This window comes from Macrobrachium nipponense, chromosome 6 (genome assembly GCF_015104395.2).
Source record: "Macrobrachium nipponense isolate FS-2020 chromosome 6, ASM1510439v2, whole genome shotgun sequence".
NCBI classification, from domain to species: Eukaryota; Metazoa; Arthropoda; class Malacostraca; order Decapoda; family Palaemonidae; genus Macrobrachium; species Macrobrachium nipponense.
Genome location: NC_061108.1, coordinates 134078246 through 134093722, shown reverse-complemented (window position 1 = coordinate 134093722; position 15477 = coordinate 134078246). Strand labels below are relative to the sequence as shown.

Genomic DNA, 15477 nt, shown 5'->3' with positions numbered 1-15477 from the left:
ATACACGAAGCTTAACTTGCATTTGTTCTTGGCTTTGCCCCAGTGCATTTAAAAAAAATAAAATAGAAACGAATGCTTCAGTTGGAGGTGGATTCTAGCCACATAACTCATTACAGTATTGTCTTGGGTTTGTGAAATTTACGAATCAGAATGGAATTAAGTCCTACGTATAAAAATCCATATTCTTTGCGTAATAATTCTCTACATTACAACTAGAACTTTGTCTTATTTTGATGTTTCTTGTATATGTTTTATTTTTTATTTTTAATATATGTCACTATAAAATGTTATTGAATATATTACTTAAAATGTATACTATATTTGCTCAAAATGTTGTTGTTTATTTGCTTTAATGATTAGTTGTATCTACTGGTAATGTATTTCACTCGAATTTTTTAATTCTTGTAACTCTTTGATGCTGTTAAAATTGAATTCGAAATTTGACATATGTTATTTTATTATGTTTATTGTATGAATTATTTTAAAAAGTTTTGAGTTTATTTATTTCAAAATGTTAATTGTATCTACTGGTAAGGTATCCCACTCGAATTTCGTAATTCGTGTAACTCCCTGATTATAAGATATAATAAGATACTGTTAGAATTGACTTCGAAATATTGTTCCAATAACTCTGCCAAGATAATTATATTCCTACTTATTTTCGTCAGAAGGATGTCCTCCGGAATGTGTGAACTGAATATCCTATGGACCCTAACTAAAAAATGATCAAATCTACTACAAGGATATCATTACTGACCAGTTTCTTGATTACTTTTGAAATACCGGCAAAATCCTGAAAGAGATGTGATATTAGATATTCTAAATATCCTGAGAATTCTTCTGTGGCAAGTTTTTTTTTTTGTAGTTTTCAGATGGCAAAATCTTGAAAGGGATGTTTTTAATATTAAATATTATAAATATCCTGAGAATTCTTCTATGGCTAGTCTTTTTAGCAGTTTCAGGTAGGAAAATCCTGAAAAAAAAAAAAAAAGGATGTTTTTATATTAGATATTCTAATATAAAATTCTTAGCAGTTTTTGGGTAGCAAAATCCTGAAAGGGAGGTTTTATTATTAAATATTTTAAATATCCTGAGAATTCTTCTGTGGCTAGTTTGTTTAGCAGTTTTCTGGTAGCAAAATCCTGAAAGGGATGTTTTTATATTAGATGTTTCAAATATCATGATTTAGCAGTGTTCAGGTAGTTATAACATATGCCTGCAAAAGGTAGAGTTTATGATTTATCTAACTGAATAAACTAAAGAAGTTATTAAGTTTATTTATTTAACTTAATTCTATAGGTATCTGTCCCCATTACAGAAATAAACCATCCTGGTTATTTTCTCATCCATTCGATATAGGTAGAACAATTAATTTGAGATTTTCATAATATTTTGTTTAGTCCTTCTCAAACTAATGATCTGGAATTGATATGGGATTAACAAATTTATTTCATTCTAAGCAGACCTACCACTAAATACCCTACTGCGACACCAAAGCCCTTTTATAAAGCCTCTCTCTTGCTGCAGAGGTCAGAGAATAGATAAGTAAACTGAAGGAGACAGCAGAAAATTGTTTTGTTGTTATCCTCAAAAGTAACTTCCGACGAAATTATCTTTTCCAGGGGGGACGCGTGGGGGGTGGGGGGGGGGGGGGGATGTGATATGATAAGGCCTTTTAGGAGAGGGTCGGTTCGGTTAAGGGGGAGGGATGAGGGAGGAAGGGTTGAGGGTTAGGGGAGGAGGAGAGTAAGAGGGGAAGGGAGTGAACTCAGAGATTCAGAAATCTCGTCTGAGGATGACCTGGTTTTTGTCGGGGTGCAGGATTTCGACAATATCCCTAAGGGAGTTACAGACCAGGGGGTGAGCCTTCTTCGTCTATCCGTTGGACTCCACCCCCCCCCCCCCCCATCCCCTCCCCTCCCAAACCCTTCTTTTTTGTTTTTTCTTCCTATCTGGAGGATTAGAGATAGCGAAGCTGATCCTTTGGGCTCTTGATGATAAAGAGAAAAGAGCGAAGCAGGTGACGTTAACCAGAGGATTTTCCAACCTTGTTTCTTGTTGCGTGGAATGAGTAGGAATTTTGGAATATTGGAATGTTTTAATTTGGCTTAAATGTATTCTTTTGTGTTTATAGGTTCTATTAGGTTTTCGTTTATGTTTTACATTCATTATTTAATACCCAGACATCGCTTAATGAAAATGACCTTATGGTGGTGGAATGCTCTTTTTTCCCTGATTACGTGAAGCATCGGGCGAATTCGTAAATGTAACTAATACCATTAATGCTACATGATTTCCTAGTAATGTTATTCGTGAAACATTACTCAGCGAATTTTCCCTTTTATTTATTTATTTATCTATTTATTCATTTTTGCGTATTCTCAAATGAATTGAATTAAAATTTTGTTGTCTGAATAATTTGTTGTAATGACCTGGTTTTTTCCGTCGTTTTTCCTCATCTCTCTCTCTCTCTCTCTCTCTCTCTCTCTCTCTCTCTCTCTCTCTCTCATTTACAGGTATTGCTACTTCCCAGATTTACTGCATAGGAGTAGGATTATGCCTTTCAGTTACTGTTATCATTTTCTGCAAAGTTTTGGAATGTTCCACGTCCTTCTGGTTTCCTTGAATCATGTAAGATTTTTTACTTAATTAATTTTTTTTTCCATTTACAAGGACGGTCTTCCGCCTTTTATTTTATTTATTTATTTAAAAATGCAGCCTTTACTTATAAAAATATGGCCTTTACTTATAAAAAATATAGCCTTTACTTATGAAAATATAGCCTTTACTTATAAAAATACAACCTTTACCTATAAAAATACAGCATTTACTTATAAAAACATATCCTTTACTCTTAAAAAAATACAGCCTTTACTTATAAAAATACAGCCTTTACTCATAAAAATATAGCCTTTTCTTATAAAAATACCGCCTTTACTTATAAAAATACAACCTTTACTTATAAAAATATAGCCTTTACTTATAAAAAATTTCCTCTCTAGACTGCAGTAGCTTGTACTGTACATTAAGATTTTTTTTTCTATTGTTATTTATTTATTTATTTATTTATTTTAGAAACCTCCTCCTGGTTAAAAAATGGTAATAGGGTAGTCCCTATCCTGTTCACCTTTACACATTGAAAAATTTCTCCTCTGTAACCTACGGTAGTCTATCCTGCACAGCAAAGCAGTTGGCTCTTCATATATTAGAAACCTCTTTTTGCAAATCAGCGATGACCCGAATATCCTCTTGGCTGTCGCGTATATAACTGAGTTGACTCGTTAACCTCATGAGGCCAACCACAGAGGTACTTGAATTATGGTGATTGATGCCACGACATATTCCTGGAATCTCATCCTGATGGTTCCAGTGAATCCATTTTAGGAATCTCGTGATAAAGAGGTTATTGCTCGAGTGGTCCGTTGGGGGTTTCATTTGGCTTTATGCTTTAAATATTTTATATAGGTCAAGTGCTCTCTCTCTCTCTCTCTCTCTCTCTCTCTCTCTCTAAAGAGGTGGTTGATTTCAGATTATTTTTTATTTGAATGGTTCGTTTCTTTCAGCTTTCAGCTGAACATTTTTACCTTTCGTATATTGTAAGGTTCATTTAGACGGGTTGATTATGGACATAATTTGACTTAAACTTATTAAATAGTTTATAATAAGTTAATTTAGTGAGTCTTATGATTTGTACATCGTTTTCTTCGTCGAAAAAAAAAAAAAAAAAAAAAAAAAAAAAAAAAAACAAAAAAACAGAATGTTATTAACTATGTAACTATGTATGTGTCGAAATTCCAAAATTATATTAAAAAAAGATAAAAAATGCGCCGTAATTTCTTCGGTGCAATCGCGTATTATGCTGTATGAGCCTCTGCCCATGAAACTTTCATCCACAGCCCGATGGTGGCCTGTCGTATAACGTTGCCAAGATGCACGATAATGGCTAACTTTAACCTTAAATAAAAAAATAAAAACTACTGAAGCTAGAAGGCTGCAATTTGGTATGTTAGATGATTGGAGGGTGCATGATCAATTCACCAATTTGCAACCCTCTAGCCTCAGTAGTTTTTAAGATGTGATAGCGAACAGGAAAAGTGCGGACGGACAGACAAATCCATCTCAATAGTTTTCTTTTACAGAAAACTTAAAATTGTAGCGTTTATCAGCATACTATAGTAAATTCACATCAACCGTGCATCTGATGTCTAGGCCCATTCCTTACGACGCTCCTGATTGGCTGTTGATAAGCCAATCACAGTGTTGGAAACTCTGTCTCTCTCTCGAGTTCACATAGGCAGGATGTATGTTCCACCTCTCTTGAGAGATACGTCTTTCAAATGTATCCTTCAGGAGAGGTGGAACATACATCCCGCCTATGTGAACTCTCTAGAGAGACTGAGAGTTTCCAATATCCCTCAGGAGAGGTGGAACATACATCCTGCCTATGTGAACTCGAGAGAGAGACTGAGACTTTCCAGCCCCGTGATTGCTTATCAACAGCCAATCAGGAGCGTCGCATGGGACAGGCGTAGACATCAGATGCGCGGTTGATGTGAATCTACTATGAGTAATACGCATACTTGTCGAAATTCAAAAATTATTAAGAAATAAAAACATGGCGTTTGCAGGATGTACCAAAATTGAAAAACGAAAGGAAAATATCGCTTAAACAATATCGGTAACTTCAACTGCCTTACTTATTATTGCACTTGACCTGCATTGCATAACGAATGCGCTGCTAACGATTGATGCTAATATCCCTGAAAATGATAATATCCTGCAGGATGTTATAACCCTCAGGATACGCCTTGGCTGCCCGAATTCCTGATATTTTAATGTTTGACGTTTTAATATAAAGCTTCTGGGAGTTAATTTTATTTGCGTTGTCTGAGACAGATGTTCTTGATTCGAACGTGGATTTGTAATTATCTGGTGTTTGTCTTTAATACCTGTTTTATAGAAACGGGTATTGCTTTGCATTGTTCAGTGTCTAGAGGAAGGAAAAGCTAAATTCGAGTTTTCCATTGATGTCATTGAATTCTATACTTTTTATCATGGCTATTTTTTTTTTTATTTATTTTTTTTTTTATTTCACTTTTTTGCTTCTTTATTTCTTAGAAAATCTGCTAGAATGCCCTTATATGATATTCATGAGCTTATCTTTAACAAACCTCGTTTTAGATAAGATTTTTCCTCTATATTGAATATTGTCTCTCTTCTCTCTCTCTCTCTCTCTCAGGCACCCTGGATTATCCCTACAGATTTTCCAGTTACCAATTTCCTTTTCTTCAAATTTGTCTTTGCTCTGCCAATACTCTGTTGATTAGTCAAGGAATTAGGTGTTCACTTCAAGTGTCTGTTTTGCAACAAGCCTTAGAGGCGCAACGTGTGGAAGATTTTTTGAGGCACTGCTGATGAGCCCTCTGTGGTGGAGGTTATCTTTCTCCGAGCACGTGCTGGCATAAGGCCAGCTTAATAAAAAAGCAACAACCCCATTATCACAGATTATCTTTCTGTGTTGCTGCTGTTATCTCATATTTATTTTCGATTTGCTAAATAAGGTTCTGTAATTTCTAGTGTCATTCGGTTATGTCTGTATTTTCTTTTGTTATATTTTTTTTAGGAATTTCTGTTTGTAGTGATATGAAGTACTGTTTACGGATTTATGTAGGCTGTTTGTAGTGATATGGAAGTACTATTTACAGATTTATAGAATCTAGGAATTTTCTGTTCGTAGTGATATGAAGTACTATTTACAGATTTATGTAGGCTCTTCGTAGTGAAATGTAGGTACTATGTACAGATTTATGTAGGAATTTCTGTGTAGTGATGTGATGTACTATTTACGGATTTATAGGTTCAAAACGCCTAATTTAGAGGTGAGAAATACCTTGTCATTCCTCTTCTTCAATTCACACCACAAAACGATTCTAGTATCAAATTTCTGGATCCTTTACTATCAAGATTACGTATCTCTCCCTGTAGTTATTTCATAAAATCCTTTATCTCCTCCATCGTCAGCAATCCTGACCCAGCACTACTACTACTACTACTACTACTACTACTATACTACTACTACAGCTGGTGTCTCTTTCCACATCTGCAATTTATTTTGGCACTGTTACTACCTTACCCATTGGGGATCGCCGGGCAGGCAAGCTTAAGGCCGAGCCATTCTGGTCCTGGTCCAAATCCTTGATAAATGGTGAGAGAAGGCAGCTGGAGAGAGGGGCATCTGGCCGGAAAATCCATGTGAATCCCTGTGTTTGGTCCTCGTCATACGTGTACAGGACAGGCCTTCGTCTAGGAATCCCACGATAGGCTGCGTAAAGCTGGTTTTGTTTAATTGGTTGCGAAAAACGTCTTTGCTGTTTTATGATGTATTATATATACAGCATGCATACTTATACATTATTATTATTTTATTATTATTATTATTATTATTATTATTATTATTATTCAGTTGCTGAACCTTATTTATATGGAACAAGCCCACAAAAGCCATTGACTTGAAATTCAAGCTTCCAAAGAATATTATTATTATTATTATTATTTTTATTATTATTATTATTATTATTATTATTATTATTATTATTATATTATTAAAATTGAGAAATTGAACTTTATTCATATGGAACAAACTCCGTCGTTATTTTATGATAATGAAATGCTATTTATAGACTCCACAAACAGCTGTTTGTATTCAATAAGCAAAACTGATATCTTGAATTCAGTCATTCCTGGAACAGGCCGGAATCCCAATTGGAGAGAAGATAATGATTACTGGAATGAGGAATAACTTTTAACTAACAGTTGTGCTAGGTTCATGCATAAATGTATGCCAGGTTCATGCATATGTGTGCGTCATTTTCATGTGTAAATGCATGTTAGATTCATGCATACATGTGTGTAATTTTCATGCTTAAATGTATGTCAGGTTCATGCATAAATGTATGTCATGTTCATGCATAAATGTGTCAATGTTGTGAGCATTGAGAGTGGCTTGCAATTATCCTAAAGAGAGAGAGAGAGAGAGAGAGAGAGAGAGAGAGAGAGAGAGAGAATCTTTGGCTTTGGAGAACCCTTTAATGTGACGACAAATAATGGTAAGTTTTTTCTACAAAGTGTTCTCTCTCTCTCTCTCTCTCTCTCTCTCTCTCTCTCTCTCTCTCTGTATTCGAAACTTTTGCAGCAATCACTGTTAAACTGGTCGTACAATCGCTGTCAAAGAGAGAAGTTAAACATAGTTTGACCCGGGTGCATTGCCAAAAGTCCCGTGTGGGAACTCCGGTCAGAATAGTTAAAGCGATTCGGTAGGTGACTGATCTGAAAGAAATAGTCGCTGGTAGTCTTTTATAGTCGTTTTCATTAATCAATATGATCTCCATACTCTACGTTCAAGGCGAATCCAGGCATGGATTGTAATTTAAAGTTGTCTTTGTTTGAGAGGTTACAGGAAATTGGGATTTAGTCATTAAATTATCATTGAGCTTGATATTTTTGTAATGGTATATCTAAGTTTCTTTATGAGAAGATAATTGCGATTTGCTTGACCATTTTGTCTGAGAGCAGAGAAAATATAATCATTAGAATCATGCTTACGATTTGTTTAATGCATGTATGAGACCGAGAGAGAGAGAGAGAGAGAGAGAGAGAGAGAGAGAGAGAGAGAGAGAGAGAGAAGCACTGTATACAAAGGAACTGTTTATGATAATTGAAATAGGTTACTCCATGCTTATCATAATATAATTTTTTTCTGTTTTAGGATTTTTTATTTCATTACTTTTATCGACTATAATTTTAAGGTATTTTACTTTGATCTTATTAATGACTATCAAGAAAAGCGGATTATGATATTCGAACAGTTATGTTACAAATTTGGAATCGACATAACAAATAATTTTCATGATTTTTCTTCTCTGCGAGATATTTATGAGTAGATGCATTTAGCATTGATGTGTCTGTCCAGTTTGATAATCATAGTTATATCATATAAAATTCAAATTCAGAATAGCATTAAACTCTCACATCCGTTCGTGTTTGTGATATTGTTTTCTATACAGCCACTCTGAAATGTCGGTCGTTTGTGTATGAAAACATGCCGGGTAAAAGCGAAAATAAAACTCGACCAATTTTGCCATTCCATTATTTGGCTTTTAAAGTGTCTTGCCTAAAGCAGATTGGTTGACATTTATTCTTTTTTTGCTTTCTCGTGGTTTTCTAAGTCCTAACTAAAAATATTTTTTTAGTTCCCTTGTATTACCGTAACAGTCCCCACAGAGTTGGGTGATTGGTTTTGATGTTTAAACCTTATTGTTAGTTTTATGTATAATACAATTTATGGAATAAAGGTTAAACAAATTTCCTAAAGGATTTTCCTTGTAGCCTGAAGTGCCTGAGGCAATTTTTACCTACTAGGTTTTAATAAAAGATATGCTATATTTTATTGGTTTGACTCTCTCTCTCTCTCTCTCTCTCTCTCTCTCTCTCTCTCTCTCTCCTCTCTCTCTAGTAGTCATCTTGCTTGGTGAGACGTTCCTACGCGAAGTCAGATTAATCAACAGATATCACAAGTTTACCATACGTCTAGAATTTGAGAAATATCTAGAAGTGTTCGTGAACTATCGGTGATAAGATTAGTGTGAAAATAGTAGGATAAAGCGTCTTCTAGTTAGTTTATCAAGTGAAATACTGTAAATCAGAACAAGATGGCAGTAAGTTCCAAAAACTGCGGCAAAAAAATGGCGAGATTTAGCTTGCTTGGCAGATTCGCAATACGATGAGGTAGCAGGAAGGGAACTGGCATTTCTGATCTATGAGATCAGCAACAGTCCTAACCAAAAAGATACAAAGCATTCATAGATATATTAGAAGGATACCAATCCTTCAAACTGGAACAAATCAACTGAAAACCTCTTGAAAATAATTGAAGAAGTTCCAAATAAAATCCAAGTGGTCACGAGACTCATAAGAAAATATACATAAACCAACATATTCCGACAAAGAAATGAATAAGGTGAACCTTGTGAATATCCTAATTGATGCATAGGAAAAAGAATGCCAAAAGCATGTAAACTGTGTAAGGTGTGGTATAGCATAGTTAATCCACAAAACCTAATCAGAAAATGTGCTGCATGCAACATTCCGACCCATCCACAGTGTGCTGAGGTAATGCAAGATATGAGAAAAGACACAAGAATTTTTTGCTCAACATGTCTACCATGGATAGACAATGTTATTAAATCAAGATTGAATGTACAAATAGTTGAGGATGAAGAAGAAGAAGAAGAAGAAGAAGGAAGAAGAAGAAGAAGAGGGAAAACGTAAGAGAAGTAAACAAAACTGAAATGACAGAAAAAGATAAGGAAAAACAAAGAACAAGATAAAAGTATGGATGCAGAGATACTCATTGATACTACATATGAGGCTATAAAGCAGCATACCCTACGAAGAAATAAATACGATATGACAACACAAAAGAAAAATGCCGAAGAGGCATACCCAGATTGTACACAATGCGGGAAGAGGAAAAAAACATACAAAAAAAACGACAAATTTTTCTGCAACCTTTTGAAAAGAGGGAATTGCAGATTTGGAGAAAAATGTTACTACAAACATCCTAAGGTGGTATGTCACAACTATGAAATATATGGTAAATTGGTGCATACCTAGATGGCTATGAGGATGATTGCAGAGATCTACATCCAAAAACAATCACATGCAAAAAAACCTAAAAAAAAGGTAAAAGGCAATGTAAGTTCGACAAAAAAAATTGTAAACAATAATATGCAACCCTGCTAGCCATGAAAAATAATCCAATAAATAACCAATCAAGTAATAAAATCCAAAATAAGAAAGAAACAAATAAAGAGAGGAATGAAGAATATCAGGTAAAAGAAAAAAGCAAGCCATCAACGAGATATGCAGAGGTGTCAGCAAAAAATTTCAATGCATCAGCTCCAAGATTCTACTCAAGAGATAATAACTGTTTTTATTATGCAAGAGGATATTGCAGATATGGAGAAAATTGCAGATTCAGACACAAAATGAATAATTATGATGAAGGAAGAACAAATATTATGGAAAAGTTGGATTTTTTAATGTCAGAATTTTTCTGGAAATGAAAAAAAGAACAACATACCAGAAACAGGAAAGAGACATGGGAAAATCCTTATTATTACCAATATTAAATGAAGGAGAAAACACGCAAACCATCATAGTGATGAATGCGCAGGGTTTAGTTACGAGTAACTCAAAAAGAAAAATAGAGTACTTAGAAGAACTAACCCAAACTGAAAAGAAAATAGATATAATGAATATAAGTGAAAACCTGGTATTCCCAAGAGACTGGGAATGATGATCAAATAAAAGGGTTTCAAACTTATAGATCAGATAGAAAAAATAGGAATCAAGGGGGAACCGCAATATATGGAAAAGACAAAAAACAAGGAAAAATATATGAGAAATATAGTAACTCAGAATGTGAACTAATAGCGGTAGAATTTGAATCTGAAAAATTAATGAACATAGTAATATATAGACCTCCTAATACTAAAGAGTTTGACTTAATAATAGAAAAATTGGATGATATATGTAGAAATCACAAGGACTGGACTATTATCCTATCTGGAGACTTCAACTTTCCTTTCGTAGAATGGAATTAAGAACGAATAGGAGTTGTAGTTGTACTTATACATATAAAAAGAGAGTAATAGTAGTGCAGAAGATAAGAGGCATTCGAAAAGCTATTAGATATGCTACTAGAATACAACATTCAATAAATAAATCACCTGCCAACATGAAAGGAAAAAAACTTTAGACCTAGTATTTGTGAACGAGATGAATTATGTTAAAGAAATAATAGTTTATAATGCGAGTATTTCAGACCATAATGTCATAGAATTAACAGTCCATTCCAAAGCAAGTGAAAACAGAGATAAGCAAGAAATGAAAAAGTGGGAAGGATATGGAAAATACAACTTCTACAGTAAAAATATAAAATGGTCAGAAATAAATGAAGAATTAAACAAAGATTGGGATAACATTTTCGTAAGTGATGACATAAAGGTAAATACGGAGATATTATATAAAATATTAGAGAAAATAGTGGATAAAATATATACCGAAGAAGAAAAGTAAACATCAGTCATGCATACCAAGAGACAGAAGGATCTTGTTCCAGAAAATCAGAAAGTGGAAAAAAGGTCTTGCAAAAGAAAAAAATGCATGGAAAGTTATAGAACTAAAAAGTAAGATAGAAAATGCAGAACAAAAGATTATACACTCAAAAGAAAATGAAAAAACGGAACTTGGAAGAAAAAACCCTATTAAATATCAAGCAAAATCCCAAACTATTATACTCATATGCGAAGAAGATGAATAAAAGAAGAATAGAAATAGGCCCTCCTAAGAATTGAAGGGAGATTAACGAATGAAAAAAAGGAAATTTGCAACATATTGGCAGAACGATATAAGAGAGAATTCACCCCTAGAATAGATAATGAAGATAATGATATAGAAGTAAGGGATGAAAATAGTGAATATTTAGCTGACATAGATATTAATGAAGCTGATATTGTGCAGGCTATTAATGAAATTTAAAATGGAGCTGATGCAGGGCCTGATGGAGTGCCTGCTATTTTGTTAAAGAAAGTAGTTCATTCTATCGCAAAGCCACTTGCAATATTATTAAGACAAAGTGTAGATACAGGGAAGATTTATGATGAGCACAAATTAAAATTAATATATTACCCCTACTTTCAAAAAGTGGATCAAGACTAGAGGCAAGTAATTATATGGCCTGTGAGTCTAACATCACATATTATGAAAGTGTATGAAAGGGTAATGAAGAAAAATATTATGAAACATTTAATAAAAAATAATTTGTTTAATAAAGACAACATGGTTTCGTACCCGGAAAAGTACACAAACCCAACTGTTAGTCCACCGTGAGAACATATTCAAAAATATGAAAAGCGGAAATGAAACAGATGTGGTTTATTTAGACGTTGCAAAAGCTTTTGACAAAGTAGACCATAATATATTAGCGAAGAAAATTAGAAAACACAATATCGTGGATAAAAGTAGGAAGATGGTTAAAAGAATTTTTACACAACAGAAAACAGATAGTTATTGCAAACGACGAGAAATCGGATGAAGCCAAGGTAATATCCGGTGTGCCGCAAGGTACGGTGTTAGCTGCAATACTGTTTGTTATTATGATTGAAGACATAGACAGTAATGTTAAGGATTCGGTAGTGAGTAGTTTCGCAGATGACACAAGAATAAGTAGAGAAATTACTTGTGATGAAGATAGGAACGCTCTACAAAGAGACCTTAACAAAGTATATGATTGGGCAGAGGTAAATAGGATGGTATTTAACTCTGATAAATTTGAATCAATAAATTATGGAGACAGAAGAAGAAAGCTATATGCATATAGGGGACCTAATAATGAGACAATCACAAATAAGGAAGCAGTTAAAGACCTTGGTGTGATGATGATAGGAACATGTTATGCAATGATCAAATAGCAATTCTGTTGGCAAAATATAAAGCAAAAATGGGAATGTTGTTACGGCACTTCAAAAACAAGAAAAAGCTGAACACATGATTATGCTTTATAAAACATATGTTCGTAGTCCACTTGAATATTGCAATATGATATGGTACCCACACTATCAAAAGGATATTGCGCAAATAGAGAGTGTACAAAGGTCCTTTACAGCTAGAATAGAAGAAGTTAAAGACCTTGACTACTGGGAAAGACTAACAATCCTTAAAATTATATAGTCTAGAAAGGAGAAGAGAACGCTACATGATAATTCAGGCATGGAAGCAGATAGAAGGAATAGCAGAAAATATCATGGAACTAAAAATATCAGAAAGAGCAAGCAGAGGTAGATTAATAGTGCCCAAAACTATACCAGGAAAAATAAGGAAAGCACACAGGACATTAATCCACTACGCACCAGCATCGATAATGCAGCGTCTATTCAATGCGTTGCCAGCTCATCTGAGGAATATATTCAGATGGAGCGTAGATGTTTTAAGAATAAGCTCGACAAATATCTAAACTGCATCCCAGACCATCCAAGATTGGAAGATGCAAAATATACCGGAAAGATGTACTAGCAACTCTCTGGTAGACATTAGAGGTGCCTCACACTGAGGGACCTGGGGCGGGGCAACCCGAACAAGATGTAAGGTCTGTAAGGTAAGGTCTCTCTCTCTCTCTAGCTGTTTTATTTGCCACAATGTTCATTTCGCGTCTGAAATCATTCTATCTCTATACGCTTTGTATACACATTTTTTAAATCCCCTTTTGATTAAAAAACATCTTCAGAAATACAGAACACAGACGTAACCCTATTGATTAAAGGCCGTTATTCAAGGGAGGTGGGGGGGGGGGGGGGGGGGCAATTTCGGGGGTCAAATGTAGCTGGAGGAGGGTTTGCTGTGGAAGGTCTTCTCTTCGTCAGCGATGTTCCATCCGATGTCAAAGGACGTTTTACATTAGCATCCAAATGGACTCCAAGGACAGAGCTTCCATGAAGAAAGGAGGAGAACTCTGGTAATGTATAATTCTCCTGTGAGAATTTGGATGTGGTTCCGATGTGTTTGAATGGAATGTTTTGTTAGGGATTCTATTCACTCTAAGGAATGAAATATGTTTATTGGTGATATTTATTTTAAATAAGGAATATTAGAGGTTCTAATCTTCCTTGATTTCAACTTTAAATTTTGCAGCTGCATTCAGCTATTTTAAAGTTAAATTCTTTTAAATATAGCAGAATGAATTCGACAATTTTACTGTTATATTAATTCAAATATGGCAGAGTGCATTCCGGTTATTTCACTGTTAAATTCATTCCAATATGGCAGAATGCATTCAGGTATTCCACTGTTAAATTCATTTAAATGGCAGAATGCTTTAAGCTATTTCACTATTAACTTCATTTAGATATGGCAGAATGCATTAAGTCCTATACATTTGTTTAACCAGACCACTGAGTTTGACTAACAACTAGCTCTCCTAAGGGCTGCCCCGAAGGATTAGGTTTTTATTTACGTGGCCAGGAACCAATTGGCTACCTAGCGACGGGTCTTCCAACAGCTTATCTTGGTCTTAAATGCGTAATTAAAAGATAAACAAAGAATAAATAAAAAGAGGCGTTGAAGTGTTTATGATTCAGCGAGAGGAATTCCTCCATTTAGAAATATGATATAATCATTGTTTCTAGCTAAACATTGTCCGGTCGTGTGTACCCGACAAAGGTTTCGTTGCTTCTTCCTCATCCAGAGGAAAGATAAGGCAAAAATCTCTCAGAGAAGACAGAGCGCAGATTCTTTGTTCCCAGAGGGCCGCTTTGTTGGCTGTCATGCTTTAAAAAGGGTCTTAAACTACCGAATTGTTCTGGGTGGAGGAGGAGGAGGAGGAGGAGGAGGAGGAGGAGGAGGAGGAGGAGGATAGTGGGGCCGAATCTGGGGGAGGAGGAGGAGGAGGAGGAGGAGGAGGAGGAGGAGAAAGCTTCCAAAAATGTGTCCGAATTTTGCGCAAATGGCGCCTCGTTTTGGGCTTTTGGTGGTAAAGTGAATATCGAAATTGTAAAGCTTCGATGTTTTCAAGGTAAGTAGTACTAGTCCTGCAGCCCCTTTTTTGATGTGAAAAAAGGGCAAAAATAAATTAGTTATGAAAATAAAATGAATTGTTCGAAAGTGATATGAAAATAGTGATACCTGTTTCTTTGTGTTTATATATATTTTTTTTTTTTTTGGCAGAAATTGTATTCTGGAAGTAAAAATTCGTTTAAAGTATATCCATAAATACAATGAATCTTTACCGTTGATGAAAATTATTTTGAAGTACAGTCGTTTTATCAGGATGCCTTAATATTCATGTATTCTCGTACCGCTTTGGAGTAGGAAAACAAATATTAATCCATTATATATTAACGGTTCCTCGTCGTACACAAAAGAGTGTGTTGTGGCTGTATCGCTTTAGAGAGCTCGTAAATTCCCTTTTTGTAGTTAGACTTAGGAAAGTAACGTCATTCTGAATTTTATGGTCGCCTTTACGCTTTGTTTATGGCACTAGTTTTTTTTTCCCTCCCTTTAAGCGATTCGCGTTTATTGTTAGGGTGTTTGAGCTATTTTAAATTTATTTTTTCAATTTAGAAGAGGAGTTTTCGTCCAACTCGACGTCATTTTTTAGCAGTTCCCTAAAACGGGATTTTCTCCTTTTACGATTGATGGATTCAAGAGGAAATTATATATATAAAATCTTGTCTTTTATTCATTGGGATATATTGTGAATATCTGCATGCAGGGTAATGTAAAAGGTAATGTTTCGTGATACGAATTCAGTGCTGAGGTTTTCTGATAGGTAAACTGATATAGTGATTTTAATTTTTGTTCATAGCGTGTACTTGATTTTTGATGAATGGACAGCTGTGTGATATATCGTATGTATTGAAT

At 34.7% G+C, this 15477-nt stretch overlaps 1 protein-coding gene across 1 annotated transcript in view; it reads right to left on the bottom strand.

Annotated features, from left to right (window-relative positions):
* The window catches only part of LOC135216651 (uncharacterized), a 19024-nt gene that overhangs the window by 799 nt on the left and 2748 nt on the right, over nt 1–15477 (bottom strand). The window contains exons 2-3 of the mRNA XM_064252036.1: nt 14408–14578; nt 6129–6332 (exon numbers count right to left, since the gene is read on the bottom strand). Coding sequence (XP_064108106.1) covers nt 6129–6332; nt 14408–14578 — 375 coding nt within the window. The remainder of the gene's footprint in view (nt 1–6128; nt 6333–14407; nt 14579–15477) is intronic.